At 44.9% G+C, this 27,640-nt stretch overlaps 2 protein-coding genes across 2 annotated transcripts in view; one reads left to right on the top strand and one right to left on the bottom strand.

The window, feature by feature from the left end:
* Positions 1-27,640, bottom strand: part of MAP3K9 (mitogen-activated protein kinase kinase kinase 9) — a 105,075-nt gene that overhangs the window by 1,356 nt on the left and 76,079 nt on the right. The window contains exon 15 of the mRNA XM_042813830.1: positions 12,390-12,515. The gene's annotated coding sequence lies outside the window, so the exon portion shown is untranslated. The remainder of the gene's footprint in view (positions 1-12,389; positions 12,516-27,640) is intronic.
* Positions 2-27,640, top strand: TTC9 (tetratricopeptide repeat domain 9). The gene is made up of 3 exons (XM_042813831.1): positions 2-359; positions 22,182-22,364; positions 26,495-27,640. The coding sequence occupies exons 1-3, from the start codon at positions 2-4 to the stop codon at positions 26,572-26,574; spliced, it is 621 nt and encodes a 206-aa protein (XP_042669765.1). The 3' UTR covers positions 26,575-27,640.

Below are 27,640 nucleotides of genomic sequence, written 5' to 3'. Positions count from 1 at the left end.
CATGGAGAGGGCGAGCCCGGCGGCGGGGAAGCTGAACGCCGGCGGCCGCGGGGCGGGCGATGGGCACGGCCCCGCGGGGGGCAGCCAGCCGCGGGCGGCGGCGGCGGGCGGCGCGGAGCCGGGCGAGCTGATCGGGCGGGCGCTGGATTTCAAGAGCGAAGGGGCGCAGTGCTACAAGGACAAGAAATTCCGGGAGGCCATCGGCAAGTACCACCGCGCCCTGCTGGAGCTCAAGGCGCTGCTGCTGAGCCAGGAGCCGGGCGGGCAGCGCCCTGCCAACGCCGCCGCGGGCGGGCTGAGCGAGGAGCAGCGGCAGGCGGTGGAGGCCATCGAGATCGACTGCTACAACAGCCTGGCAGGTCAGCGGGGAGCGGGGCACCGGGACCCCCGGCCGCGCGTCCCTTCCCCCGCGTCGTGCCCCGGCCCCGCCGCGCTTTCAGCGCGAGTTCGGCAGCTGGGCGCTGCTCACGGCCCCCCCGGCCCTCCCTGGGCTGCCGCAGGCCCCGGCGCTGGGAGAGTGGCGCCCGGAGCGCGGAACCGAGCCGAGGCGGTGCGCCGCTGCCCCGCAGCCGCGGGCGTCCTCCGGTCCGGTCCCCCCGCCGCAGCGCAAAGCCGGTCCTGTAAGCGGCGGCACGGCGGGGAGCCTCCCTCACCGCGACCGAGGCAAAGCAGGGGAAGGCATCGGGTGCTGCTGCAGTAGCTCCGAATAGCGCTGGGTACCAAAGGCGTTTTCTGGCCCCTTAGCTATAAAAGTTGAAAGCAAATATAGCGCTGGCTTTTCGCTAGGCGCCAGTCGCAGCTGCGGCCAGCAGACGTGGGCTCATCCCTCCCATCTGCTCGGAAGAGGTGCTGCGGGAAGATGGAGGGGAGGGCCGGGGATCGGCGCACTTTGAGCTCTGGTTCTGAAGTCCCCGCTGAGGAGCTGCACCCGTTTCTGCTCCCAGGAAACACATGGATGCTTTCTTTCCAAGCCCGAAAGCATCCCTAAAACAAAAACTTGTAGCTACATACATAGAGGGTAGGGAAGGTTTGTAACCTAGGTGAGGTGCGCAAAATGACAAAACTGATAAAGCTGTGCTGTTTTCAGAAGGATGAAGGGTCACTCACTACCCTTTATATCCTTGGGGAAAAAATGGCGAAATCAGGACACTGGTGTGTCAGCTGTCACCGCCGCCTGGCTCCTGGCTTTCTAGACACTTGGCGAGCTTTGGTTCCTGTTGTCCAGGGCTAAAAAAAGAGGCAGAATAAAGCAAACCAGGTTTGAAACATCAAGCCAGAACCTTCTCCTGTCTAATCCATGCCAATCTGTTATGCTCAGTGTGCATTTTGGAATGTAGCAGGGGGGCACAATTTAGCCCCCATTTATCACATTTCCAGATATTCTTCCTTCAAAAGCCTGTTGAAATCGCGAGGAGGGAGAGGCAGGTGAGATTCCAGAGTGATAGCGTAATTGCACAGCTGTAATTTTGCCTCACAGAATTTCTGTTCACCGGCTTATTAAAACCCATTGTATGTGGCAGGGCTTGTTGAGATGAGTGGAGTTAGTTATCCAGAGCCCATCGTACTACGAACAATTCCGCATGGAGTGTTTGTGGGTTTGCAGATGTACTCCCAGGAACACCTCTGCCTGCTGTCAGTGCCGAGGCACAGCGGGGACACGGCAGAAGGGCTGGGCTTACCCCAGCGGCACTTTGCTGCACGCACAAGTTCTGCTCGCTGGAGGTGTGCACAGTGCCTGCGGGGTCCTCCTGCAGGATGGTCGTTGTCCATTTATTTGCTGTTTCTGGTTTCTGCAGGGAATTTTTTTCAGTGCTGATTGTATTTGATTCTGTCAGTGGTAGCATTCTGACGTGAGAAACCTGCTCCATCTTTAGCCGAGATTTAGAACAGATTTCACCTAAATTTAACTGGTGTGAACACAAGAAGAGATGACAACAGTTAACCCTGGAGGTGCAGGCAGTGTTTTCCCTGGGGTAACATGGCAGCAGGTCAAGGTGCCCTTTTGCTCACAGCATTATTTGTTTTCGGTAGATGGACAGCAGAGAGCAGAGAGAGAGAATTTGTCCTGGAAACGCTGAGCAGGGTGTGCTGCGCTGCCTGAAGGAAGTGCTCTTGTTGGAGAGGAGAGCGTGCAGCTGAACAAAATGCAGTGCTGCTCCTCCCAGCACAGCCCCTGAGCTCCCACTTAGCAGGGGGATCTGTGAATCAGTGTCTGAAGAGAAGGAGAGGGGTGGGAGGGAGCTCCTCCAGAACTGTCACAACAGTTAGTACACCTTCCTAATAGAAACCTCATGAGGTGCAGCAGCGGGGCTGTATTCTGTAAGGGAGTGGTGCAGCAGGAGCCAGCGGATCCGCTGCACAGTGAGCTCCAGTGCCTGTTGGAGCAGCAGTTGGGGTTATTGGATGTGGGGAAGAGAGGAGACGCAGGGCGTTTTGCTTCTGAGCACTGACTGGGTGCCTCGAGCTGTTTTTAAAATAAATAAATCTGCATTGCATAGTGCAGAGAGCATAACAGCCATGCATGTTAATTCTAGAGAAGGCAGTTTTTCACTTAGCTCTGATTTGTACCCGATAGCATTAGCAGCTGTCATCTGAATGTCCTTATTATCTAGTTTCTTCAGCACCTCCGCTCGCTCTCCAAGCTCAGCAGTTAGGAAGCCCACTTTGGTTTTGCGCTGTTGTTTCCACGCGGCCCAGCACACATTCACCTGTCAGGGATGTTTTGCATGGTAAATATAGATGTGCACACCTAATTGCTTACTTAGAGCCAGACAGAAGAACACATTAGCTATGGTTATAATGCACTTAGCCACTTAGCCAAGTAAGCGGGTGAGAAATATACACCCTGAGGGGATTTGGGAGAATTGGATGGGTGAAGGTTGTGCCCACAAAGAGTACAATCGGGGTTGGTTTGTATTTTATGTGGGCCAACAGTAAACTGTTGTCAGTGCACTTATTGCTTTGCAGAATGTAAAGTCACAGATTCACGTAGAGCACCTTCAACAGGCAGTTCCCATATTGCAGGGCAGAGCAGCTCATTCTTGCCTTTAATCAAAGCCCCAAAATATTTGGTGTATTTTCTCAAGTTTCTGCTTGCGAAGCTATGTGACACCCCCAAAACTAAGCTATTTAAGCCCATCACACAGGATTCCAAAACCTGCTGGTTTGTAAATTCCTGTGATTTATGTAAATTGCTGGCCTTTTCACTGCTAGCCATCAGTAGTACTGCTCACATTTCCTTCACAAAGCTATGAGCTGGGCCACATGGCTAGCCCCAGGAGTTTCACCTGAAAGAGACTCACCCCTCATTTGCACAACCCAGCTGAGAGCCCTTCATTTTGCCCTATGTCCGTCTGATAAATGTTACCAGACAGAAGGGCAGCAGCATGGTCAGAGCTCCCAGAAATCACTATGGTAGGCAAAGAAAAATCCTACTAACAGTGCACAGCCTTGCAGAATGAATGCAGGGCTGTGAGGCAAACAGTCATTTCTTTATGACTCAGTGATGGTCTCTGACCTTGAGGAATTCAGTTGACCTCTTTTTGCTTCTCTCAGCCCATTTGAAAAATAAAGAACAGGAACCACGATCCAGTCCTGGTGGTGCATTCAACCGAGTTTTCCCAAGTCAGTGGTTTGTATTCTTTGAAAATAAAAATGAATGTAGGAACAATGCCTGCAGAAAAACAAGCTGGCCAAATACCACTCATGTCCCAGTCTCCTTTCCACTCATATAACATCTTGTGCGTAGTTGAAGCTAAAATGCCTTTTGAACCACAAGTAGGTAGAGAGCATCTACCTGCTACAAATGCAACCACTATCTCCATTAAATGCAGCAATAATTCATTCCAGCATTACAGCCCGAAGGCTTCAGAGGATCTGCCCAAAAGGATCTCTGCAGAGAGGTGTAAGTCCCTGTTCTTCCAAAGCAGCAAAATGCACAGAGTAAGCATAGTTTTAAGCTTTGTCGTGAGGGAACATTGCAGTGTGATAAGGAAACCTTTGTTGGTTTTCCCAAGCATGCAGAAATACTGGAGCTAATCTTGGCAAGAAAAGCAGAACCAGAGACAGAATGAAGGACAAGGAGTGATGCTGGGAGATGTGAACGTTCCATTCCACCTCTCTGTGCTGACCAGTTGTATTAGCTTCACCAAACTTTCATTCTTTGAACCTCAGTGTATACATCTGCATTGATGACCTCTTGGGAGTGCTGGAAGGCTTTGTTAATTACATGAATGTCAATTAAATCTGCATTGAAGTACGCTTATTTTAGTACAGGAGTCCAGTCAAGAGAGCACACGTAGCTGCAGGGTATTACAAAGCATAGCCATCCAGGTTGGGTCTCAGCCTGGACAGCAAGTACGGCCTTCAGAGAGTAGTCTCTGAGACAAGAGGCCTTAATCCAAGTGAAAATAGAACTGTGTATGAGAAAAGATGCTAAAACTTGTCCACGCTGACCACCCACTAAGACTCCTCACACTCCAGTATATAGCAGCTAACAAGTACAGACTCTACCAGGGCACATTGCTGGATGTGAAGTTTTTTTACATGCTGCATCAACAAAACAAAACAAAACAAAAAACCCAACCACTTGGTAAGGATGCCATGCAGTAGGAAAAAGAGAGAGCAGCAAATGTGAGAGGATGTGGTTGCATTTTCACTGAGGTGGGACTTTCCTGATACTTTTAGTTTAGATGCATCTGCCCAACCAAAGCGATGGGAACGTCTGTTGTACAGGCCTGGCTCATTCCTTGTTCCACATAGGTGCAGTCAAAGCAGAGAATGAATACAAGTGACTGTGAGGCATTTTAGTGATAGGCCTAAGCCCCAACATGTATTTAAATAAGTGAGATTTGAAGCCACTGCCATGAATTAGTCTGTACAAATCCTCTGTATTTACCTATTCCCTTTTATTTTGGAGAACAAAATTCTCCCTGCTCAGGGAAGAGTTTTGTGTTCATTGAGAGATGAATTGATTGAAGGATGGGAACTACTCTCAAATCTGAATATGTCTGACAGCACCTCTCTGTCAGGAGACGCATTTTACTCTCTATACGTCACTCTTCTTCCCAAGCCTTTTCAAAACTTGAGGCTGTGGTGGTGGCAGGTGTTTTTGCAGCTGCTTCTACCAGATGCCCAGTTGCCTTGTCCCATCTCATCTGATCTCATCACCTGATTGCCTGAAGCAAGGTGTTGTTAAAGTACAGAGCCCTATGCTAGACTGCCCTGAGGAGCTGCAGTTCTGGTGAGCTGAGATGGGTCCAAGGTTAACTGCAGCTCATCGTAGGAGGTGAAGCAGGAGGCATCGAAGAACCACAGAGCTTTTTCTGGAACACAGAGCAGTGGTTAATTTGTTTATCTAAAGACTACCAATTGCTCTCCTCCTTGAGGTGTGTGTTGGTATGCTTTCTGTGAAGTCTGTAGTAGCACCTCTTCCCAGTTTTACTCCATTCTCTTCTGAAATGCTGTCCTGGAGTTTCCTCCTGCAAGAGTCCCACGGTGAGCTGCCATGAGTCACAGCCTCTTCCTCCTTGCCACATTTCTATCAGTGATGCTCTGGAGTGCCACATTTCTATCAGTGATGCTCTGGAGATGGTTCAGGTGGTTCAATAAAGCCTCATGTGAAAACCAAAGCTGGTTCCCAAACTATTGCTAGATACATCCGTGAGCTCCATGGTTACCTTCTTTCCTGGGAGCTGGGCCACCTTTCCATGGTTCAGCAGGCACAGCATCCTTCTTTTCCTCCTGTTCAGTTGAGCTGAGACCCAGAAATTTCTAACACAACTCCAGACTTGCTTCTTCAGTCGTTCTTCTAGAAATGCTTATCAGTTCAGCAGCACATCCCCATCGGTGATGTGTGAGCAGAATGACTGATGCTCCAAGTATGGAGGGTCATCAGAAGATTTCATATTAGGATTTTAAGATGAGCTCTAACACCCAATAAAAGAGACTGCTTTAAGGAAAGAAATAGCAAAAGGGTATAAATAAAATTGGAGGTCTAAGTGTTGCCAGGTCCCACTTTCTTCCTGACGCTGTGCCATTGTACAGAAAATAGCATGCAAAACTGTGAAACTGAGGAAACAAAATTTAAGAAAGAGGAACTACATAACAAGGTTTTAAGAAAATTTATTGGCTATTTATTTTCTTCTATGTTCTCTTATTTTGCAGGTGAGAAATTGTGATATAGAAGAAATGTATCTGTATATTATAGAATATATATATCTGTTTATTAATCTTGATTTCAGCTTACTCCAATAACCATACCAGTGACTGAAACTGAGGGTTAAAAATGTTTTGAAGAAGAGTCAATATTAACTATCATTAACTAAGAACTTGTCACTAACAGCTGCTCTGGAATCTGTCTCCTTTTGTTCATTTCTGTACCGCATCTTGGACGGAAAACAGTAAACATAAGACATTGATAGATGAATGCAGGTAAATCTTCTTGTGGTGGCGTGGAGCATTTCTATTCCTTTTTTCTTTAACAAAGACACTAGAGTCAGTGCAGTTTCTGGAAGCATCGCTGGAATTGCTGGAGGTAGCTTCAGCTGGGGCAGGCTCACATGAGGTGGGGAGGAGGGAGGAAGGCATATGGCTGGCCCTGCTCCTGTACACCTGCCCAGGCAGCTGTGTTGTGCTTTGCAGCTTTGGAAGGTGGGGCTGGAGCAGAGAGGTCCTACCTCAGCATAACCATTCTGAGATCAGGACCATGCTGGAAATAATCCTGAGACAATTCATGAAGTGAATTAGGCACAGTCACGTTTTCTCTCTACAATAACCCATGGCAGAAGGGACAGCTGGGAGCGATGATTTTATCTGTCATAGCTTGATGTGCCAGAGCTCATCTGTTATTATCCATAGGCAACAGCTAATGTCATGATCTTTACTTCAAAATACACTCTATTCTCCTCACTGTGAAATTCTTGACACACCATCACCCTGAGGCTTACAGACTGGATAGCACCATCTGCTTCTCCTTGGCTTTGTCCCGTGTACCCAGTTCTCCCATCACGTTTCTCAGCTCCGGAGTCGGGGCTGCTCACGCAGTCGATGCCCTTCCCACTTGTGTCCTTCTGCTCGCCCTCCTGGTTACAACACACTTTTTGATCCCACAGACAAAGTTGTGTCCCTTTCCAGGCCCTGTCCCCATCTTGCCAGTGAGACTCTCTTGCCCTTTGTGTTCACAGATTCTGCCCCACGGCATCTTGATGCACTTGATTCCTCAAAGCTGATTTTACCTGTGGTATATTAGTTCAGGCCAGACCTTTTCTCCTTTCCTGGCTCCCTTTAAATCCCATCTCTGCTGTGAGACCTTCTCCAGTACATCCAGTTTTGACAGGTAAAACCTCAGACTTACTAATGCAAGTACTTTTCTCACCACTGCTCTGCATTCTCTTCCTTACTTTAACAGGAGCACTGTCTGTTGCGTTTCCTTGCTGCCAGTTTAGGGGGCTGTCATGAAGATTGTTCTGCATCAACGGCAGCAGCACCTCCTTTCATATTGGAGTGGCAGCAGCAAAACTCTGCTAATCAAGCCGTCGATCTAGTTTCCTAGGAGCTGCTGGAAAGGAGCAGCCAGCGAAGAGCCACCAAACTAGTTTTCATCAGATTTTGATTCTGAAGCTCCTGTAGTGCCCTGATTACGACTGTCAGTCTTCATGCCCCTAGTGTTACGCTGACCTGGCCACATCAGGGTTTAAATGGCTCATTTCCTACTTGAGGAAACTCAAGTGAGGTATCTACCTTGCCAGAAGTCATTTTGCTCTGTAAAGTAAGAGGGATGAAGGCCCACTTGGTAGAACCTGATCACACGGCGGTGGAGATTTACTACCTGCCTCATATATCTGTAAAGTTCAGCTTGACGTGCATAGACTTAGCTTAGCTCAGCTTGATACATTTATCTTAGGTCCAGATTGAAAGACTTTGCTTTTTACTCCAGGCAGCAGAACTGTTTGCTGCTACCTGAAGCAGATGGAGGGGAGAGCAGAAAGTAAGTGCCTGTATATCCTTGTTCTGCACACTCCCCAGTGCGGTGTGTGGGAGAAGAAATTTACTCCTGAAAGCAAATTCAAGGCAGAGGAGGTGTCTGGACTTGAAAATTTATGTTAGACCCTTAGCACTTCCTTTGGCTATTTCTGAGCTGGCGTGACTAACCAACTTCTACCTCCAGTGTGCTGTGCTATCCCTACAGTCACCATCTAACCCACTAATTCACCCTGACAGGAAAAGCATCTTCATGATACACAGAACAATCTTTCAGCAAACTGCAGAGAAGAAGCTGTGAAAATTAGCATTCCTCCTCCTGCTCCCAGAGAGGCAGTCAACAGGAAGACCTGTGTTTCTTCCATTCTTTTAGGTAATAGGTGGGCTCCTTGCAAAAACTGTAGCCTCTCCCAAAAGCGAACTCCTTGGGGAGGCCATCAGTTAATCTTGCAAAAGCAGAACTGTGAGAAAAGGGAGTCTCTTATTGTAAGATAATTGTCATAAGTCAGCACTAGCTATACCTATTGCTCTGCCACAGCTCCTTTTTTTTTTTTTTTGCCTCTTATTTCCAGATGAATAAATGAGATCCTCCATCCCATGCCTCTAGCAATGATTCTCTCATCAAACAGCACAGTGCAGAGTTAAGCCTCAATTTCTTCTTCAGTCACCATATTTTTTTAATGCTAGCATAATTCAAATCCCAGATTACTGGCCTCTTAAATGATTTGCAGTGATTAATTGCTCAAGATGCAGTAGTGCATTCGTGTTGCAAAGAAACCAGAGCAGCGTAAGATCCTCACCTATACTGGAAGCACAAAGAAAATACACTCACTTTCCTTAATATGACCTCTGTCTATTGTGGTAGGGCTCAGACTGTGGCAGATCAGAATTTTTGCTCGTGGGGTGGAGGGTAAATTAATTTAATAGATGAATACGGAATAAATTTTTAAACTCAAGGCTGATTAACTTGAAGCAGTGCCAGAAGGTATCGTGGAGCTAAAGAACCGAATAGGGTTAGAAAAGAAGGCTTAGACACAGAACTAATCAGAACATGCGATGCTATATTAGATAGGCTAAAAACTGTAAAGCAAATATTACATTTTCATGCTTGACAACCAGTGCTAAATGGTTTGGATTTGTGAATAAACTCCTGAGATTTTAATTTCCCTTTCTATGTCCGTGTCACGCAAATGACTCAGTCATCCTGTGACCAGGGAGCATATTCACATCCTTTTCCTCTTTAGCTGTTTCCACCTCGTGAGCTCACAAATTCAAGCAGAAATTCTTGCCTTAAGTCCAAACAGCATGATTTTACGTTTTGTATTACCAATCTCCATCCCAAATAAACTTAACACCATCCACTAGGTCACGTGGGTCTTTTTATACGACATCATCATCCTTTTTACCTTCCGACTTCACAGTGTCAGTAGAGCACTCCCACAAAAGCACAAAGGCATTCCACTAGTGACCTCTATTAACAGACCTATATGCATGTCAGCAGAACCCACATCAACTTGGTTAGCCATCATATAGTTCTCAGTATATCCTCATATCTCCTAGCAAAATCAAAACGGTACACGGTCAGGACAGAGAAGTGGATTACTGGCCTGGCTTAGTACAGTGATGTGGTGTCTGAAAACAAGCCCCTTACTTGGGGTGGAAGTTGTCCTGCATACACTTCTGACCAGACACACTCTACCTCATTCTTCCACTGCCAGCAGTGCATTGCTCAGGTATGGATCATGACAAGTTTGGGAACAATCTGGGATCTTTATCTGAAGCACTTTGCTACAACTTATATTAAAGAGCAGACATCTGATTAGAACACCAGCCAGTGCTCCTGCACAGTTCAAATCCTGGCTTTCTCAAGCAAATAATGCACTGAATCATCACTCTACTCTTTAGTTTATTCATTTTCAGCCTGATTTCCAAAGGAAATGAGTCATAAGCAAGCACGTTTGCTGTGGTTGGCCTTAGTAACTTTCCAACCTGTCACCTAGCTGGCTTTGATGGAATGGCAGTTATCTCAAATGTAGTACGTTTACATACAGTATAAACAGAGGGCAAGGAGGAGATGAGGACACTAGAGGCCCAACCACACACAAAGGTGAAGCTTAACCTCAGCTTGCATTGGCAGGCAGAGCCCAGCCAGGTGGCACAGTCCTGACAGAGCCAGCTGTGCTCACAAACACTTTTCTTTGTACATTTGTTCAGTGCAATTTTAAGGAAAATAAAGTTTTCAGAGCTTTGATTTTTACCTCTCACTCTTCACTTAGTTAGAAAACAGCTGACTTGGGCATCCTCTGCCTCTTACTGTATCTGTTCTTGTTCTCTCCATCCCTCCCTCAGAGGCCATAAAGACTGCTTTCTGTTTTGGAACCTCACTAAAATGCAAAAGCTTTGGGCTACACACATGATTGGGTTATTATTTTAATGGAGGAAATGTTCCTCCCCCTTCAACCTCTCCTTCTTGCCAGTAAGTTTTCTCAGCTAGGGAGAGCTCAGGAGGGATAAAATTAAAAATAAAAAATAAAAATGTTCCGTCTCTATCAATTGTATGAAGGCTGCTCCAGAAGTAATGCCTTCTATTTTATTATGTTGGCCTATGATGTCAGAAGTGGATGTTGGTGGTATGGTAGTAGAGGTTGAAGCCTCCCTCCAGTATTCCATGACATGTTGTTGCCGTGTGACAGATGGCAGCAGAGGGGCAGTCTGACAAAATAGCAACTGACATGGAAGTGCGGATGAAGCAAAGGTGCGTCACTGAGTTCCTCCATGTGGAAAAAATGGCACCCACTGACATTCATTGATGCTTCCTGAACATTTATGGAGACCAAACAGTGAATGTGAGCACTGGTGCATTTCAGAAGTGGTGACAGCAAAAGATAAGACATGTTCCGGATGGCCATTCACAGCTGTCACACCATGAAATATAGAGTGTCTCAATCAGCTCATCTACATGAATTGGCAGATTATGGTTAGGGAACTGTGTACAGAGCTGAATATCTGCTTCAATGCATTGGAAATGATGCTGACAGCATTGGAATATCTCAAGGGTTGCACCAGGTGGGTCCCACATATGCTCACATGGGAACAGAAACATTTTCCTAGCCATGGTGCCACCATACCAGCTGTAAAACAGTGGGTCATTCCAGTGATGGAGATTTTTATGAGCACAGCATGCAGGTTCTTGTCCATCAGTGGCAAAAATTCATAGGTAACAGTAGTGACTACGTTGAAAAATAGTGTTTCATAGCATATTCTATTTCATAGAATTTACTTTATCAAACAGTGTTATTGTGCTCTCTGTATTTGTTGTAGCTTCCTTGGAAATAAATAGGAGTCATTACTTCCAGAGTGGCCTGCATAAATGGTCTGGAGACAAAAAGGTAGTGGCCTCAGCCTGCTTCCCAGCCCTTCCTTAGCAGATTCTGCAATTGTCTGTTTCTCCATGTCCTGGGAGGTAAGGTGAGCTGTGGCTCAGCACCACAGGGCACAGCACACAGGTGTTGTGCAGCCACATCTCCCAGCCCTGCTATGGCACGGATGGAACATTAGCTCTCAGCCCAAATTAATTGTGCCACAGTAAGCTGAGCCTGAGGCAGCTGTGGCATGTGCAATTGTCAGCAACCTCATTTGAGATTCTTCAAGCTGCACCAGCTGCATTTCACACCCCTGCTGTCAGCTGTTTATTCAGCAAACCACACCTAGCAATGGAAGCTTTGCCCTGCAGCAGAGAAGGTGTCTCGAGATCTATCAGTCCCTCCATAGATTCTCCCTATTTAAAGAAATATCCTCCTTGCCTCAGTGGGGTTGACAGAAGCTCTTTCTACTAAGGTCTTAATTTCATTACGTAGTAGTTCTCATAGTTTACTCTTAACAGTTGTAAAACATCTGATTGCACATGTTAGAGCCAGACAGCTGTTGAACTGCAGGCACTCATCAGATGGTTGTCGTTGTCTGATATTGCTGATATCTGATAAAATCGTGTTTACTTTTCCCTTGTGAAAACACCCAAGAGACCAGATTCCTCCAGTGGGTGGCAATATCAACAGAAGGCCAAAGGAAGAAAGGATATAAAGACCACACAGCAGGGAGAGAGTAAAGCAATGCAAGGTGAAATACATGGAAAAACAAACAAGGAAGGAGTGATGAAATAAACAGCAACTCGAACAGCAGAACTGAAGGTCAGACATATCTAAAGTCATGTTGACTGGACTAAACTGGACTAGATGAGTCCTGATTCTAAAAAACAGAGACAGGTCAAGGATTACTAGATAAATATAAAGTCAGAGTGAAGGGAACCTCCAGGCAATTTAGCTGGGCAGATCAACAATAACAGCCCTGGCAAAAACAAACAAGGGATTCCCATCTCTCCTCATGTGGCTGCAGGAGAAGGAAGTACTTACAGAGATCATAGAATAAAGTGATCCAGGCGTTAAAAGCTGACTGAAGCTCTTGTCTAGGCATCAAAAGCTGATTGAAGTTCTTGTCCCACCAATGGTCCTCTAGGATCTTGCTCCTACATCTCCTGGCTGGGAAAATCAAAGGCAAGGAGATTAGAAGATGCAATATGAAGATGATCTCTTTTTTGGTTGAATAAGGATTTGCTGATTCACAACTGGGCATAGATTTTGGCTTCAGAAAACACTCCTTGTTTGCTTGACATCTAGTTTTAACTACTACCAGCTAGGAATTTTCAGGAAATCAGTGGTGTTAATTTGAAGGACTAGTAACTACAGGAACAGGTAGGTCAAAATACTCTTTTCAAAAAAGAAGCTATGAGGACCAGATGAAAAGTTGTCAGAAATTCTTTGCTTCCCAAAGGCTTGGCCCTTTGGAGGAGAACTTCTGTATTGTACTGCTGGATCTGTGACAAAAAAAAAAAAAAAAAACAAACAAACAAACCACATAAATTACCACAAATTTCAGAAGTATTTCAGAAGTAACCTAAGAATCATTTTGAAGTAATGAACATTTCTGAAGCTTTCTTGAAAATTCAAAAAGTCAGGTATAGGAACTTTAACCCAAAACACATCAAAGGCAGAAGTCATTAATGCCTGCTGTTACGAAGTGCTTATGTATTCAAAAGTCTAGCTTGGAAGGTGTCACAGCAACCTCCTTCCATAGAACCTTCTGAATGAGTGGGCTACATGATGGCCATTGGGAGAAGCAAGTTTGTGCTCCAAGTGTGACAGCACAATCAGTAACCTGATTGCAGAACTGGACAGAAATCCATGCTCAAGCATGGTGGAAGGGTACAGGTAATGCATATTGCAGGTAACTTTTATACAAACTGTTCTTAAACACTTCCAAAGCTAAGACCCTCCACAACTTCTCTGAGCAGTCTATTAAAATGTTTATCTTTTCAGTATTGGGAAATTCTTCCCAGAAAGAATCTTTCCTGCTAAAATGTAAGCCCTCTTCTTCTTGCATACAAGAAGAACTGATTGTATCCTGGTTACAACCTGCTTCACATGACAGGGCTTTTTTCTTCTTATACATGTGAACATTCTAAGACTGCTTTCCTTCACTGTCTTCTTTATGTCTTGTACTCTGTCTCTTCTGTACCAGTTATTATTACCGGTGTCCTCCCGCAGTTCTTATCCACATTTTCTTGCAAGACTGTTACCCAGAATTAAATACGTTACTCATTTTTCTTGCAGACTTCTTACACATGCTGGTGCGCATTTTTTTTCATTAATGGTATTGCCTTGTTGACTGATGTGATGTGGGTCACCCCCCAGATCAGTTTCTGCGGAACTGTCCTTCAAACAGTTGCTTTCCCCCATCCCAGTGTGGGGTGTTTTGTTTTCTGCCTAGTTTTATCACCTTTCACCAGCCCCTTCCAGATTGTATCTTGTTTTTGTTCTGACACTGCTCCAGTCTGTGGGGACGCTTTGGACTTCTAGCCCTGCCTTCCACTATACCCCAGCATCTTCTCACATCTTGGTGTTATCTGAAAATTCACAAGGCATTCTGCAGTCTGTTATTTATATTTTTATTGAAAATACCAAATATCATGATCTAGGACAGATCAGTGCAGAACCCTACTAAATATTGCCTTCCTCTTCAGTAACAAAATTAAGTGTATTCATTTAGATGGCTCTCCTTCACTTTGCTTAAGAAAATGTCACTAGAATTTGCCATTTGACTAGTGTAAAAGCCAAGATGTGTAACATCCACTGTTTCTCCTTTATCTTCAAGATTGATCACCCTATCACAGACTGAAATTAAACTGATTTGTTCTGACAGCTCACATTAGCTGTTACTTATCTCCTAGTTGTCAGCTCTGTGCTTTCCAAGCCCCTAGAAGGGATGGCGGTAGGCAGAGGCCTAGGGTGGGCTGCTAGCCACAAAAATCCTGATGCACCAGACTTAGCAGCTCCTTTGAGAGCTGCTAGATGCCTATTAGTGTGTATGATGGTGGAAACATTCTTTAGTCACAAAGGTCTCTATTCTGGATGTACTCTTATACTGGTCCTTCTCCTGGAAGAGGTAGGAAGTACTCAGGAGCAGCAGAGAACTGAAGAAAACCAGGCTCTGTGTTGAAAGGAAAGCCTGGTCAAGAAAGCAGAAAGGGAAGGAACAATTGTCACCTGTCTATGAGTTGAGAGTCAGGCTAAGAAGAGGAAGGCAGCTTGGAAGAGGTGACTCTTTGGGCTCTCCAAACATTTGTCGATCATTTAGCATGAATCCCTCCCTACAGAGAGAAACAGCCTGTCATACGGTTTGGATTTTAATTATCCACACATTTCTCTGCAAGAAGAAACATACGGGTATATTTAGGGCTTTGTGGTACCTGGAGATGAATAAATGAGAACCATAAGCTGTAAAGTTGTACTGTCATTCTTGTATTCCCTTCTCACCCCATGAAGGGTGTTCAGGAACTAGGAGTCAGCTGATCAGATTACTGCCAGACATTATCAAGCTGTCTATAATTAGTTTCTTATTGGTGAGAAGCCAGAAAATCCTCTTTGTTTGCAAGCTTGGACTGTAGAGAAAAGAGAAATATTTAATGGAAGAGATTGTCTGGAAACTGTGGATTCTAATTAGCATCTCAGCCCTGTCGTGAAACTGTATGCAACATTTCTCTGAAAAAGATGCCGCTAAATATCCTCTTTGGAGGAACACTGGGTTGCATTCTTGAATGGCAAAGCTCACACGGGCTTGGTGCAAATATGGATGCCTAACAGCCTGCTCTGTTCTCTCAGCATAGCTTTCATACATTCCCTCACATCATACATCTTTCATGCCAGTCAGGATCAGAAGTTTTACACAGGTTAGAGATTGGGGCTGTGCCATCCACGTTGCTTGTGCAGCTTCACCTTCAAGATCACTTACTTAAATTTCAGAGAAGTCTGGATCAAAATAGTCCAGCAATCTAGATCAGTCAAGATCTTATTGGGCTGCACTCTGAAATTACAGTAGCTTAATTCCAAGGTTACCATCAATCTCAGATAACCCTTTACATTTAACCCTTTACAATACTTCACCTTATGAAAGACATGTTACCCAATGTTAGAATTTAATTATAATCTAAATTACTAACACATGGCTGAAATTTTCAGTGTTATTTAGTAACAGTATCCTCTTTAATTCCTCGAGTGGACACGATACAGCCATGTACTTCTATGAATAATGGTTACACAGACTGCCACACACAAAGATGGATACATCCATCAGTGGCACAGTTACAAGATTGCTGTCTGTTACAAAACATATTTGTTTCTTTTTTTAATCTGGTTTTTCTCAAGTTATATTCCAATATTTTTTCTTCTTAAACACAAATCAAACCAAGGCTTATCACTGTCATGTTTTTCTGAGGAAGAGCATCGCCAAGATGCGGAGCTTTTTGAAGTAAGGGAAGTACTATGAGACTCTCATAGTCTTCCCTATTCAAGTTCTCTACGCGATAGGAAGACAAAACCTGCTCAATGATACATTAAGGTCTTAATCATATGTCAGAACACAACCCTGAAGTGGTTATATTGAAGCATCAATCGCTTGTTTTCTAAAATAGAACAAGAATATGTTCCATCTCTCTGTGATTTAAACAGATTTTAAGTGAGTTGTTGGCTGCTATACTTAGGGTGAGATCATGTCAGAAAGTAAAGTATTTTGCAGAGTTTCATCATGGTTATTTCTGGGAACGACACTGTGAGTTTGTGAAATACACATAGAGTTTGTAGTGGTTGCAATACCTAGCACTTGCTAAGACGTAATAATCCACGCTTAGGCTGTTAAACTCCAGTGGTAAAATCAAGAATAAATGCAGTAAAGAAGAAATGTCCATGTCAGGCTCGAGCAGTAATGGGTCAGTTAGCTACTTCTCTCTGCTCTGCAGCCAGCCCAATTGATACTTGCTGGTTTGGTTTTTTTGTTAGTTTGTTTTGAATCAGTGAATGTTGTAGAGTAGTCATTTGTCCTGCTTGCTTCATTGTAAACTCACCAAAGTGAACGAAATACACTGTCAGTGGTTTTTTTTGTTTGGTTTTGTTTGTTTTTCGGAAGTCAGATCTCAGTTTCCCTAGATTTTTAGTCTAAGGAGAGGAAAGCAAGTCATTTGGATTCAGATTTCTCGTGTGGGTGTCTGATAGTGGTTCATCCACAGAACTGACTATTAGCTCTGCCATAGGACACCTGCTCTTGTCTCCAGGGGATATTTGCAAAGGCCAGAGTTCAGGCATTGCAGAATAGTTTCCCTCAGTGAGGACAGAGAACAGAAAAAGATGATTCAGAGCAAGAATGCACAGGTGCGTAATTTGTGTGCTAGAGGAGGTGCTGTCATGCAGGGAGACTAATCACCTGTGCCTGAATTACAGCGATGTAAATGCTGCTCCTGGTACCCAGGCTATCTTGTCCTGTGCCTTTATATCCTCAGCACCTTGTCCCAAACTTACCTCCATTTCTGTGCCCAGCCTTTTCCTCCTCAGCAGAGTTCACTTACCTACCCGTTCACCCCTTTCTCCACCCCAGCAGTTTTTCCTCCAGCCCCTCACAGCCCTCAGCCCCTGCCTCCTTGCCTCACCAGCATCAGTCTTTCTGTCTTTGTCCTAAGTAAGACAGTTTATCTCTGTTTAGTTTCCAGTTTCTGCAATTCTTTCTTCTCTTATTGGCTCACTGATAATGTTTCCTGCTCTCTAAGTTGCCAAATCCCTACTTTTTCCTAGACTGGATTGTGTCCAAGGTAGACAAAATATTAAAAAATTTGGGTACCAAAATCTAAGGCACCTCTGAGTACAATAAAGCCATACTCTTTTGGTTTTATTTTCAGAAAGTTATTGGTTGGCCAGCTCCATGATACCCCAGGCATAACAGAAGGCACCTGCTTGACACAAATCATATCTGCCAGATTTCAGATTGCAAAGCCAAATGATGAGAGGACATGAGACAAATCCAAAGAGACAGTCACCAGAGACCTTTAACAAGGGAAAAATAAGATGTGTTTCCCTAATCTGCTTTTCAAAAATACCTAAACAGTTTTGGCCGACATTTCCCAAAAGCAGACATTACATATGGAATATTTTAGTACAAAAACCTACAAGAGCAACAAAGTTGTAGGTGATTCTCATCTACAATGGAAGCAATCAATCTAAGGCAGTGGTACCAGCAAACTGCAGACAGGGCTGGACTTTGTGAAATATGAAATGAAAGCCGAGACATTCCTGAAGGGCCAAATCATTTTCATTCCCTGGAAAAGCTGTGAATGGAATTCCTGTTTTGAGTAACACAATGCACTGAACTGAAGGAGCATGCCACAGGGTAGGGATATGCTAACACTGCACAGTCATTTGGCTTACTTTTCTGTAACATGGATAGGTCTTGAGCCTTACTTGCAGCAGGAATTTGGCCACTGGGATAAAACTGGCTGGAGGAATGTTCTGGCATGTGGATATACCCTTTGGCAAAACTTTCCAGGTACACAAGGCTTTTCATGTTGTTGTTCAAAATCTCCACGTTAAAACCCATACATCTCACTTGCAGACCTAGTTCTTGGCTCAGCCAAAATTAGAAGTCAAAAGTTTGGGTCAAACAAAACTATCTGCATAACCTGCAGAGGTTTGCAAGTAGAAGAGGTTTCTCTGATGACATGCTAACCGAGAGTATTTTCACTTGAACTTCACTTTGAAGGCTCAGAGAACAGTGATAAGCTGAGAAAAGCTTTGTTTGGTTTTGCTTTAGCAAGCAGCTCCAGACTGTTCTTTATGCAGGCTATCAAAGAGAAGATGGAGTGAATTTATCAGTTTCTGTGTACTGATGCAAGTAGAAAACACAAGCTGTACAGCGTAGCAGACAAAGGTATAACAAAAGTCAGTGGTTAGGAGTTGAAGCTAAAGAACCCCCTGCCATGGACAGGGCTGTCACCCACCAGCTCAGGCTGCCCAGGCTCCCATCCAACCTGGCCTTGAACACCTTCAGGGGTGGGGCACAACAGCTTCTCTGAGCAACCTGTTCCAGTGCCTCACCACACTGAGGAAAAAAAATTCCTCATAATATCTCATCTAAAACTCCCTTATTTTAGTTTAAAACAGTTTCTCCTTGTCCTGTCACTATCAGTCAATGTACAGGTCAGCCTCCCTCCCACTTACAAGCTCTCTTCTAGGATTCTGTGATTCTCTTCAAGTACTGGAATATCATGACGAGGTCTCCCTGCAGCCTTTTCTTCTCCAGGCTGAACAATCCCAACTGCCTCAGCCTGTCTTTGTAGGAGAGGTGCTCCATGACCATATTTGTGGCCCTCCTCTGGACTCACTCCAACAGCTGCGCATCTCTTTTGTGTTGGGGTCCCCACACCTGGACACAGTACTCCAGCTGGGGCCTCAAAAAGGTAGAACAGAGGGGGACAACTCCCTCCCTCACCCTATAAACAACCCTTCTTCTGATGCATGTGACAATACTGTTGGCCTTCTGGGCTGCAAGTGCATACTGCTGGCTTGCATCAAGCTTTTTATCTATCAGAATCCCTAAGTCCTTCTCCACAAGGCTGCTCCCAGTCTGCACACACACATGGGATCGCACCAGCCCAAAGTAAAACACACTGCAACTGGTTTTATTAAATCTCCTTAGGTTCACATAGTTTTAGAAATTAGGAGTTAACTGTTGATCAAGCTGACTTGATAAATCAGGTACCAAATTGAGAATTATATCAAGTATGATGAACTAATCATACAGAGGGGAAGTAAAACATAATTTCTAGTAGCCTAACTTCTGAGCTGTGAGCTCAACTGATGCTGCTTTACAGTGGTGAGACCCACAGAAACTGAGTGACTACAACTGGGGGTTTGCATCTGCCCGTGAAGGGCACCTTTCTAATTGCCAAATTGCTACCAGAGACGGTGCTGTGTGGAACCAAGCCCATTCACTTTCAAGAAAGCAGAAGGAGCCAGATAAACCTTTCTTGATGCAGTCTGTAAGTGAGCTCTGTTCCTCAGAAGGATTCACTGGGGGGCCTATTAAGAACAGGGAAGGAGAGTGAAGATGTGTTTTATGTGGTAAACAAACACTTCTAGCCAGAAATGCACGTCTGTTTAGGAAAATGACATTTTCAAAACAATTCTCCCCTGACTGAATTATGCAGGAGTACAAGGGTGCCATGTGTCTTCCATTTTTGAAAGCCAAACTACTAACAGACTCAATATTTGCATTGAATCACGATCCATTAAGGTCATTTCAGTGCACAAGAGCTAAAAGCACGCACCTCTAAATATTTATAAGTGAGGTTCTCCCTCCAGGTTCATTTACAACAGCCACTTCCAACGTTGGTGCTCCAAATGGCCATCTCCTCCAGCATAACAGTTTCCTGCACACCCATCTGCTCATTTTGTTCCGATAAACACGCATCTCTCCTGCTAGCCATGTGGTAATGACTTTTCCCAGCCATATGCATAGTTACTAACACTGCCTTGCAGAATCTTTACTGTGAACACGAGCCACAGAAAGAACCCAGCTAGATCTCTGGAAGCACATTTCAGCTTATCAATTAGCAGGATTTGGGGTAGTTTTCTTTTGAACTAATCCATGCAGCAAGTCCAATATAGAATTACTGAGTTAATGTGCATTGTCCATCAGCCTGTCATCTTCAGAGTAACTTCTATGATGATAGCTGGAAATACCAAGTAGTAAACAAACGGACTGAAATCCCCTATCTAGTTGCTCTACAAGGCAGTTTCCCAGGACGTGAAAGACTGGATTGGCAGTGTGCAGAAAGCTGCTGCCACTGCTGCACATGCCACTGGGCAGCAGACAAACAAAGCAATCCAGCTTCCAGGGCTGTGAAGCCAGCAGTAAATTTACACTGTCTTTTTTTTTTTTTTTTTTTTTAATAGCTTAAAAAAAAAATAAAGGAGAATAAAGCACAGTCATTTCAAGCTCCATTACAAATAGAGTGAGAAAAATCAATGTTTGACAAATAGGAAGGGACAAATTCCAGATAAGGAAATGCTACCAAGCTTTTAGAAAGGTATGCTTGTTTGTTTTTTTTTAAACTGGCAATCATTAGCAAGCAGTCAGATGCTTTTGTAATACCTATGCACTTCAGTGTCAGGAACTTCTAAAGTACATTGAAAGTCCATCACAAAAGCAAATGGGACAGAGATCTAACTAGTAAATAATGTGCCACTTGGCCAAACAGACCAGCAGTGGAGCAAGTTTAGCACTTCTTGCTCAGTGCATCTGTACCATAGACTCTCTACAGGTAAAAGGTTGTTTATAATCATTTCCAGTTAGCTATTTAAACCTCAAGCTATTTAAACCTCAAATGTATACTTGGGTTAGGAGTGCATTCCATCCACATTAACTGATGATAGGCTCAGACTAATCAAGGCTGGAATGAATCTCTGGAGATCATCTAGGCCACTCTCCTGTCCATGGAATATAAAGTGAGTTACAGAGAAGGTGCAGGGCTTACTTAAGGGGTGCAGCAGAAGGGAGAACTGTGTCATTTTTCTGATCTAGCATTGAATTATTTCAGCCACAGTTACTATGCAAAAAATGAAGTCTGGCTGTTTGTTGGTGACTGTGAACAGTGATGACTTGGATTTCCAGGAGCGGTGCCTCTCCTTGCCAGAGAGGCACTGAGTAACACCACCTGTTAGGGGAAATTTCTCCCCATGGCCTGGCACTTGACATTGCCAGCCTCTGAACTGATCCTTGCAGCAGCATCCTGCCTTCCCTCCCCTTCTCTTCCTCCACAGATTGTGTCATTCCCAAACTTGCCTTGGGTTGTAGCACCAGAAGAGCTTGTGGACATAACTTTCTTCATTTCCTGTAGATGTGTGGCTTCAGTGTGTCCTGTTCTCATTGGTGTTCCCTGAGATCATCTTAATGCCCAGTAAGCCAAAAGAAGCTGAGCCCAGAGTGAGCGCTAGAGTAAGCCCAGAGTGGCAATCAGCATGCCATCTGTAAAGCATGTCCCTGGGATCACCCCCTAGTTGTGGGAAACTCACTGTGGGGATTTTCCTCGGCTCCTTGAGATTTCTGCAGCAATTGCCCTTCAGCACTGAGCCCTCAGCAGGCTGTTTCCTCACCATTGTTTGCCTTTCCTTTAGGAAGTCAGGAGAACTGACCTCTTGTGCTGAACCTCTGTTGCAGTACTTAGCAAAAAGCACGCAGCCTAGCACATTTTTTCCCTGCATTATAGCTCCAGGTGTATAGCTTTACTAACAGCACACTCCAACAGAGCAGGGCCCCTCATTGATTCCTACAGAAAAACACTATATAAGACCTCCTGCATAAAAGACAATACATTATAAATTCAGCATCCTTGAACCGCTAAGACCAATACCTAATCTAATTTAGTTCCTTTTTCTCCCTCTTGTCAGATAATTATTTTTTTACCTCCTTTTCTGTACTGTTCCAAGCCCCATTCCTCAAATGAGAAATGATTCTACTCCAGGCTAAGTCAGTCACAACCACAAGATCACGTGGAGCTCTGGCTCCAGGGGGACGTTTATGTTCTTGCTCTCCCCCTGAAGCCCCAGAACAAACAATTTAATCGGTCTGAAATTGCACAAATAGAAGCATTGGTATTTAAATGACGAACAATTGGATTTGGCAAACAATGTGTATGACTGCACCCTTTCTGAATCACGAGTCTGAGTCACTGCCCTCACCTAGGCTACTCTTTTTGCCTGCGCAGATTGCAGGAGCAGAAATGCAGCAGTAACACTTCCTGCTCTCTCTCTCCCCTTGCCCTGCAGCCTGCCTGCTCCAGGCCGAGCTGGTGAACTATGAGCGTGTCAAGGAGTACTGCCTGAAGGTGCTGCAGAAAGAAGGCGAGAACTTCAAGGCACTCTACCGGTCGGGAGTTGCATTTTACCACCTGGGTGACTACAACAAGGCACTCTACTACTTGAAAGAGGCAAGATCCCGCCAGCCAACAGGTATGGGAAGGAGGAACGTGACTTTACACCGAGTTCCTTTGCATTTCTTTTCACAAGACTAAGCCCCTATCTGATTTTATTGATTTCCACAGGGATGGACACAACTCACTTTATCCTTAGCCTTACTTCAAGGATTCTCCCCTTGGGCAGCAAGTTTGCACTGAGTGTCTAAAGACATTAGCTGTGGGCTACTGCAGAGGCTACAGCACAGGCTGGAAGGTACCAGTGCTGCTGGAATGCCATCTTTGTGCAGAAGCAGGATAGGGAAGAAGTCATCCCAACCAAAACGTTTTATGAATATGAGAACAAACTTTTTCAGTTTAGCAAAACCAGAAGACTATTTGCAGTCCCAACAACTATGCCTCCCAGCTCCTCTATAGAGGAGCAGCATCTGCTCAGACAGACATTAACTCTAAAAGCATTCATTGGGATGCTTCAACTTGTGCTGTGAAATCAGTCTCATATTTGTTCAAGTATCTGTCATCCACACATCCAAAACCAAAATAATTAATTTGGGAAGCAAAGTGATTATCTACCCAAGCAGCCTAAGCTAGTCAGCCCAGCCATCTATATGTCTACCTACCTGAAATCAGAAGGAGGCAGAGGGCCACAGTGCAGAGATAGTGCTTTTATTTTTCAAAGACCACCTGATACTGAGATAAAAAACACAGTTGTTCAAACCATTTTGGTGAAAAAAAATAAATTTTGCAAGACTTGGAGGAAAATTAAAGGACCACAAGAAAGTCAAACAGAAGCCACGTGCAAGGAAAACCCCAGACAGCAGCTCCCTCCCACACCTGTGAGCACAGAGTGAAAGCTGGGTGTGGAATAGGAGTGAGTACAATGGTGCTGGTGTGCCTTGAGCTAGAGGAGGCAACAGAGGTAGTCAGAGCTGACTGCGTGCATTGTCCTGATCCTGCTGGGCTCCTGCAGCAACAGTGTCCTGGAGGAGCACTGGGATCCCACTCCCCTTCCACCTCCTGTACAGGCACCCAGTCCCATCTGCCATGCTTGGCCCCAGGCTCTGGGCAGTCTGACAGCACAGCTGCGCACCCCGCACTGCTGAGCAAATGTGCTTAAAAGCTCAGTTTAGCCTATTTACAGTGTGCCCTTCTGCTTTCAGCCCATGCCAGAACCAGCAAATAGGGAAGCCTGTTTAAAGAAGAACAGAGGAAAATAAGAAGTTTATCAGAACCTCAAGGTTAAGATAGGCTCAGATGTGAAAAAGCCTTTCTAGCTGAAACACTTTTTAAAATCTGTATTGTTGTTCTTTTTTTTCCCCTCTCAGGAATACTATTTATTTGGTATCCCTTCCTGAATGAAAAACTAATGTATTCAACAGCAACAGCTTCAAATGCCACTACTTGCTGCAGAGACATAACAGAAACTGTCCCCAAAGAGCCTTAACGAATACAAAAAACAGTTCTGGCCTTCAGCATCAGACTCTTCCCTTTTACTGTCAGACTATCTGAGGTCATTGTTGCACTGTTTTATTTATGATTATTGAGAACTTGCAGGGTATTCGAGGGAAAGAAATGAATACTTCTTTAAGTAAGAATGGATGTGGCTGTTACAGCAGTAGGAACCAGGTGATGCTATCAAGAAGTGTTATTACGTGACCTGGAGTAACTCAGAGTCTCCACTTTCAGTGTCTCCATCTGCAAAATGTGATCATTTCTTTTGTCTGAGGTTTCACCAAGCTTGCTGGTAAAGCACATGACTCATTACAGTCATGTTCTGCCTTTTTTTTCCCCCTTCTCTCTCTAATAAGACTGTTTTTGGCAGAAATAACAGTCAGTCTCTGCAGTGGGGGCAATTTTAAATGGCAAAGAAGAATTAGTAGATGGTTTTACAGGTCTGTCAGCATAGTAGATCCCTTATAGCTGTTTATTGTCCACCAATAGCGAGGGCTGGGTTGGTTCTGATTTCTTATGCTACCTCCAAACAAAAAGAAAAACATACAAAAGCAGAATGAAATAGTACAAGATTACTGTATAACAATTCTTACTAAGAAACTGCTTGGAAAGAGAGAAGAAAGCCACTGCTAAGCTGTGCAGAACACCCTTCCATAAGCCAGTGCCCAGAAACTGTACATCACAAAGCTGAACTTTGATGTAACAGACTTCGCATACACCTTATCTTCAAGCTGTGTTCAACTTCTTCCCTTCCACCTGGTCACACCATCAAGGTGACCACTGGCCAGGGATGCAAAGGGACCACGGGTTGGCCTGAGAACACCAGACACAGTGTTCTAGCCAGAGGGCCTGTACACCAGACCAGCTTCCCATGCTACACAGGAGTTGGCTTTAATGCTCAGGACTCCGATCCTGGGAGCAAAAGTTTAGGCCACAGCACCTGCCCCTGTGGCACATGACCAGCCCCAAAGCTACAGGGAGAAGCAACAAAGCAAAAAAGCCATAGGAACAGCCTGAGAGTCATGAGATAAACTCCTCCTACAGCATCACCATCCTTCAGCATGGCCTGACCAGTCCCAGACTGCCCTTACCTGTTACTTATACATCAGTACTTCCTCACTGAGAAGCACAAAAACCCTCTGCTCATTAACTTTTAGTTTTGAAAGACTGCATATGGAGCTAGAGTAGCACAGTATTATTTAAAGGAAAAGACAAGGCTCCATTTTTTCCCACAAGCAAAGTGCTACTCATTACTCCTCTCTAGCAAAGCAATAGCTCTCAAAGGAAAAACAAAACACATCTCCACCTGCCAGCAGATTTTTTTTTTTTAGCTATCTTGCAATTAGACTTTCTCCTGCCCCCTGTCCGCTGCACCTTATTTTGCCCATGGCTCTCTATGCCTGTTGCAATCTTCTGGGTGAGTGAAGCTGTGCTGGCCTCTGTGCAGCCCAACAAAGAGGATGGTTACCTTTGTGATAAGCTATCAGGTGCTAGAAGGGAAGAGCAGGCAGAGTAAAGGGAGGCCAAATGCTCAGGACCACCCCCTCAGCTGAACTGCTCCACTTCTGGAAGCTGTGCAACTGAAATTAATTCTGCTCTTTTTAAAAGGCTGCTTTAAAATTGATTAGGCTGGTATGGAGTGCTGCTGCTCCTTATCTAACACAAGTGACAGCAGAACTCCCTGCTTCACTAAGGTTCCCTGAATGGGACAGGTAGCTAAATCACTGAATTCTATCCCCTGAACTGACTTGGGTGATGCTGCTAAGCCTGCAGAAGGCTTAGCCCACAGCCCCACCTCACCAGAGGTGGCTTGGAAAGTCACAACAGCATTGCTGCAACATGCAGAGATCTCTGTGTAAAGAGGGACTGAACCACCTCCCATGGCTTCCACTTGAGCTGAGGGGCACAATAGAGGGGTCTACCTCTCAATTTTAAAGGAAATTTTGCACCCACAACTCCTTCAGTGGGTGCAATACCTGCACTTGCTAGCAACTGGCACAATACCAGTAATGTGCTCATCTCTTTGGAAGCTCAAGCACTTCTCCTTTCCCAGCTGGTGTGGGGCATGTTGCTGTTTGGATGAGGAAGAGATGAGATCGCTCTCTCACTGTGGGCAGAGCAGATGCACTGTGCTTCAGATTGATTTCTGAAGCTGCAATAACTTAAAATGGACAAAGCTGGCCCTGGTTGGCCCTCTGAGTATAGCTGTGAGCAAAGAGCATTTTTAAATTAATACATAAGTGAAAGCAGTTATTTTTTATGCTTGCTTGCTTCTGATGTCACACACCATTTGCTCCTATGTGGATGCCAGGCTCTTGTGATAGTAAATCAATGTGATTGGAGATAGGAGTGACCTTGGCTGCAGAAGCATGAAGTGTTTTTGGAGACATGCTTGTGCAAATTAACCTGTGCCTTGAGTGAATGGCAAAACTTGTGTGTTGTATGCACTGTGCTTGTGCAACGAAATACTGCAAGGAAAAAGATAACTTACCACTTGCACAGGGATCTCACAGCTCTCTACACAGACAAAACAATGTTTCTATGCCTGTTTGGTTTGAGGATTTGGTTCAGAGCTCCTTCCCACTGGAGCTCTTCCTGCAGGCAGTGCCGGAGCCCAGGAACAGGAGATGCACCACAGATGAGAGGTGTGATGTGTTTGTCTTTCACAGGAAGTTGTAACCTCTCTGCATGTATGTGTGTGCTCTTTCCCTGCAGATACCAATGTCATACGATATATCCAGCTGACAGAGATGAAGCTCAGCAGATGTTCCCAGAGAGAGAAAGAAGCCTTGTGAAAATGAAGCCGCTTCAGCTGAAGTGCCCAAAGGGGAACATTTCCTTCCCAGAAGCCCATTTGGTGGATTTTCTTGTTTGCTCTGCCTCATCCCCATCTCCTCATCCACCCACTCTCCCTTGCTCTTCATTCAATCTTGGTTTTGAAAAAAGAGACTCAGATGCTGGGTATGGCTGCAGCAATTACTATTGCCAACCACAGTAATACCCCTTCCCCATGGCAGGAGAGCACAATGGCTACAGCCAGCCTTGTTCCAAGACAGTGTCACACACCTGGAGGAGGCCATGTGAGGGGACCTCCCTGGTCCCAAGCTGACTGCTACTACCTGTAGGGAAGCAACCCCCAGACAACTCCTTCCTGACCAGACAAGCTGGAGAAAAACAGTTTCTACTCGAGTGATCGATGGAGCTTAGAAGAGCTAAGAAACCAAGAGACCACTGGTGATTTCACAGGGGACAGCAAATGCCTTTTTACCATCAGCTCCCCCTGCCTGCTTCTCCAGTGTGTGCTATCAGTCTCCATTGAGAGCTCACGTGCTCCCAATCCAATTCCAGTGAAACTGTTTCTAGACATCCTCTTAATGAAAGCACAGAGCACCCTACAATACCCCCAAAGCTGTCCCAGTGCCAGAGGAGAAGGTTGTGGGGTACCACAGAAGGCTGAACAGACTGTCAAAGTGTGGTGTACAGTATGAGGGAAAAACTGTGAAATAATTCATTAAAGGCAAATAAAAATTATTAATAGGCAACAAGTCCAGGCATTCCTTTTAGAAGGGACTTGTGGGTTTCCCGTATCTAGACAGGCAACATCATCTGGTGGGGTTTGTGTAGGGTGGGGGACAGGGACGTCTCCATTCGTGTACCAGCTCTGCCAATGCCTTGCTGTGTGGTCTTGGGCAAGTCACTTAGCCTCTCTGTGCCTCGGTTTCCCCATCTGTACACTGGGGATAATAATACTTCCCTACCTCGCAGGGGTGTTGTGAGGATTTACTAGTTCATGTTTGTAAGTATAGTGATGTACAGTGCTAAGTGTTACTAGTACATTGGATTGAGGTCTTGACTCTCCCA

This window comes from Centrocercus urophasianus, unplaced genomic scaffold, assembly GCF_019232065.1.
Source record: "Centrocercus urophasianus isolate 14NV4802_14NV808 unplaced genomic scaffold, USGS_Curo_1.0 seq_14, whole genome shotgun sequence".
Taxonomy (NCBI): Eukaryota; Metazoa; Chordata; class Aves; order Galliformes; family Phasianidae; genus Centrocercus; species Centrocercus urophasianus.
This window is presented reverse-complemented; position numbering and strand designations above follow the sequence as displayed.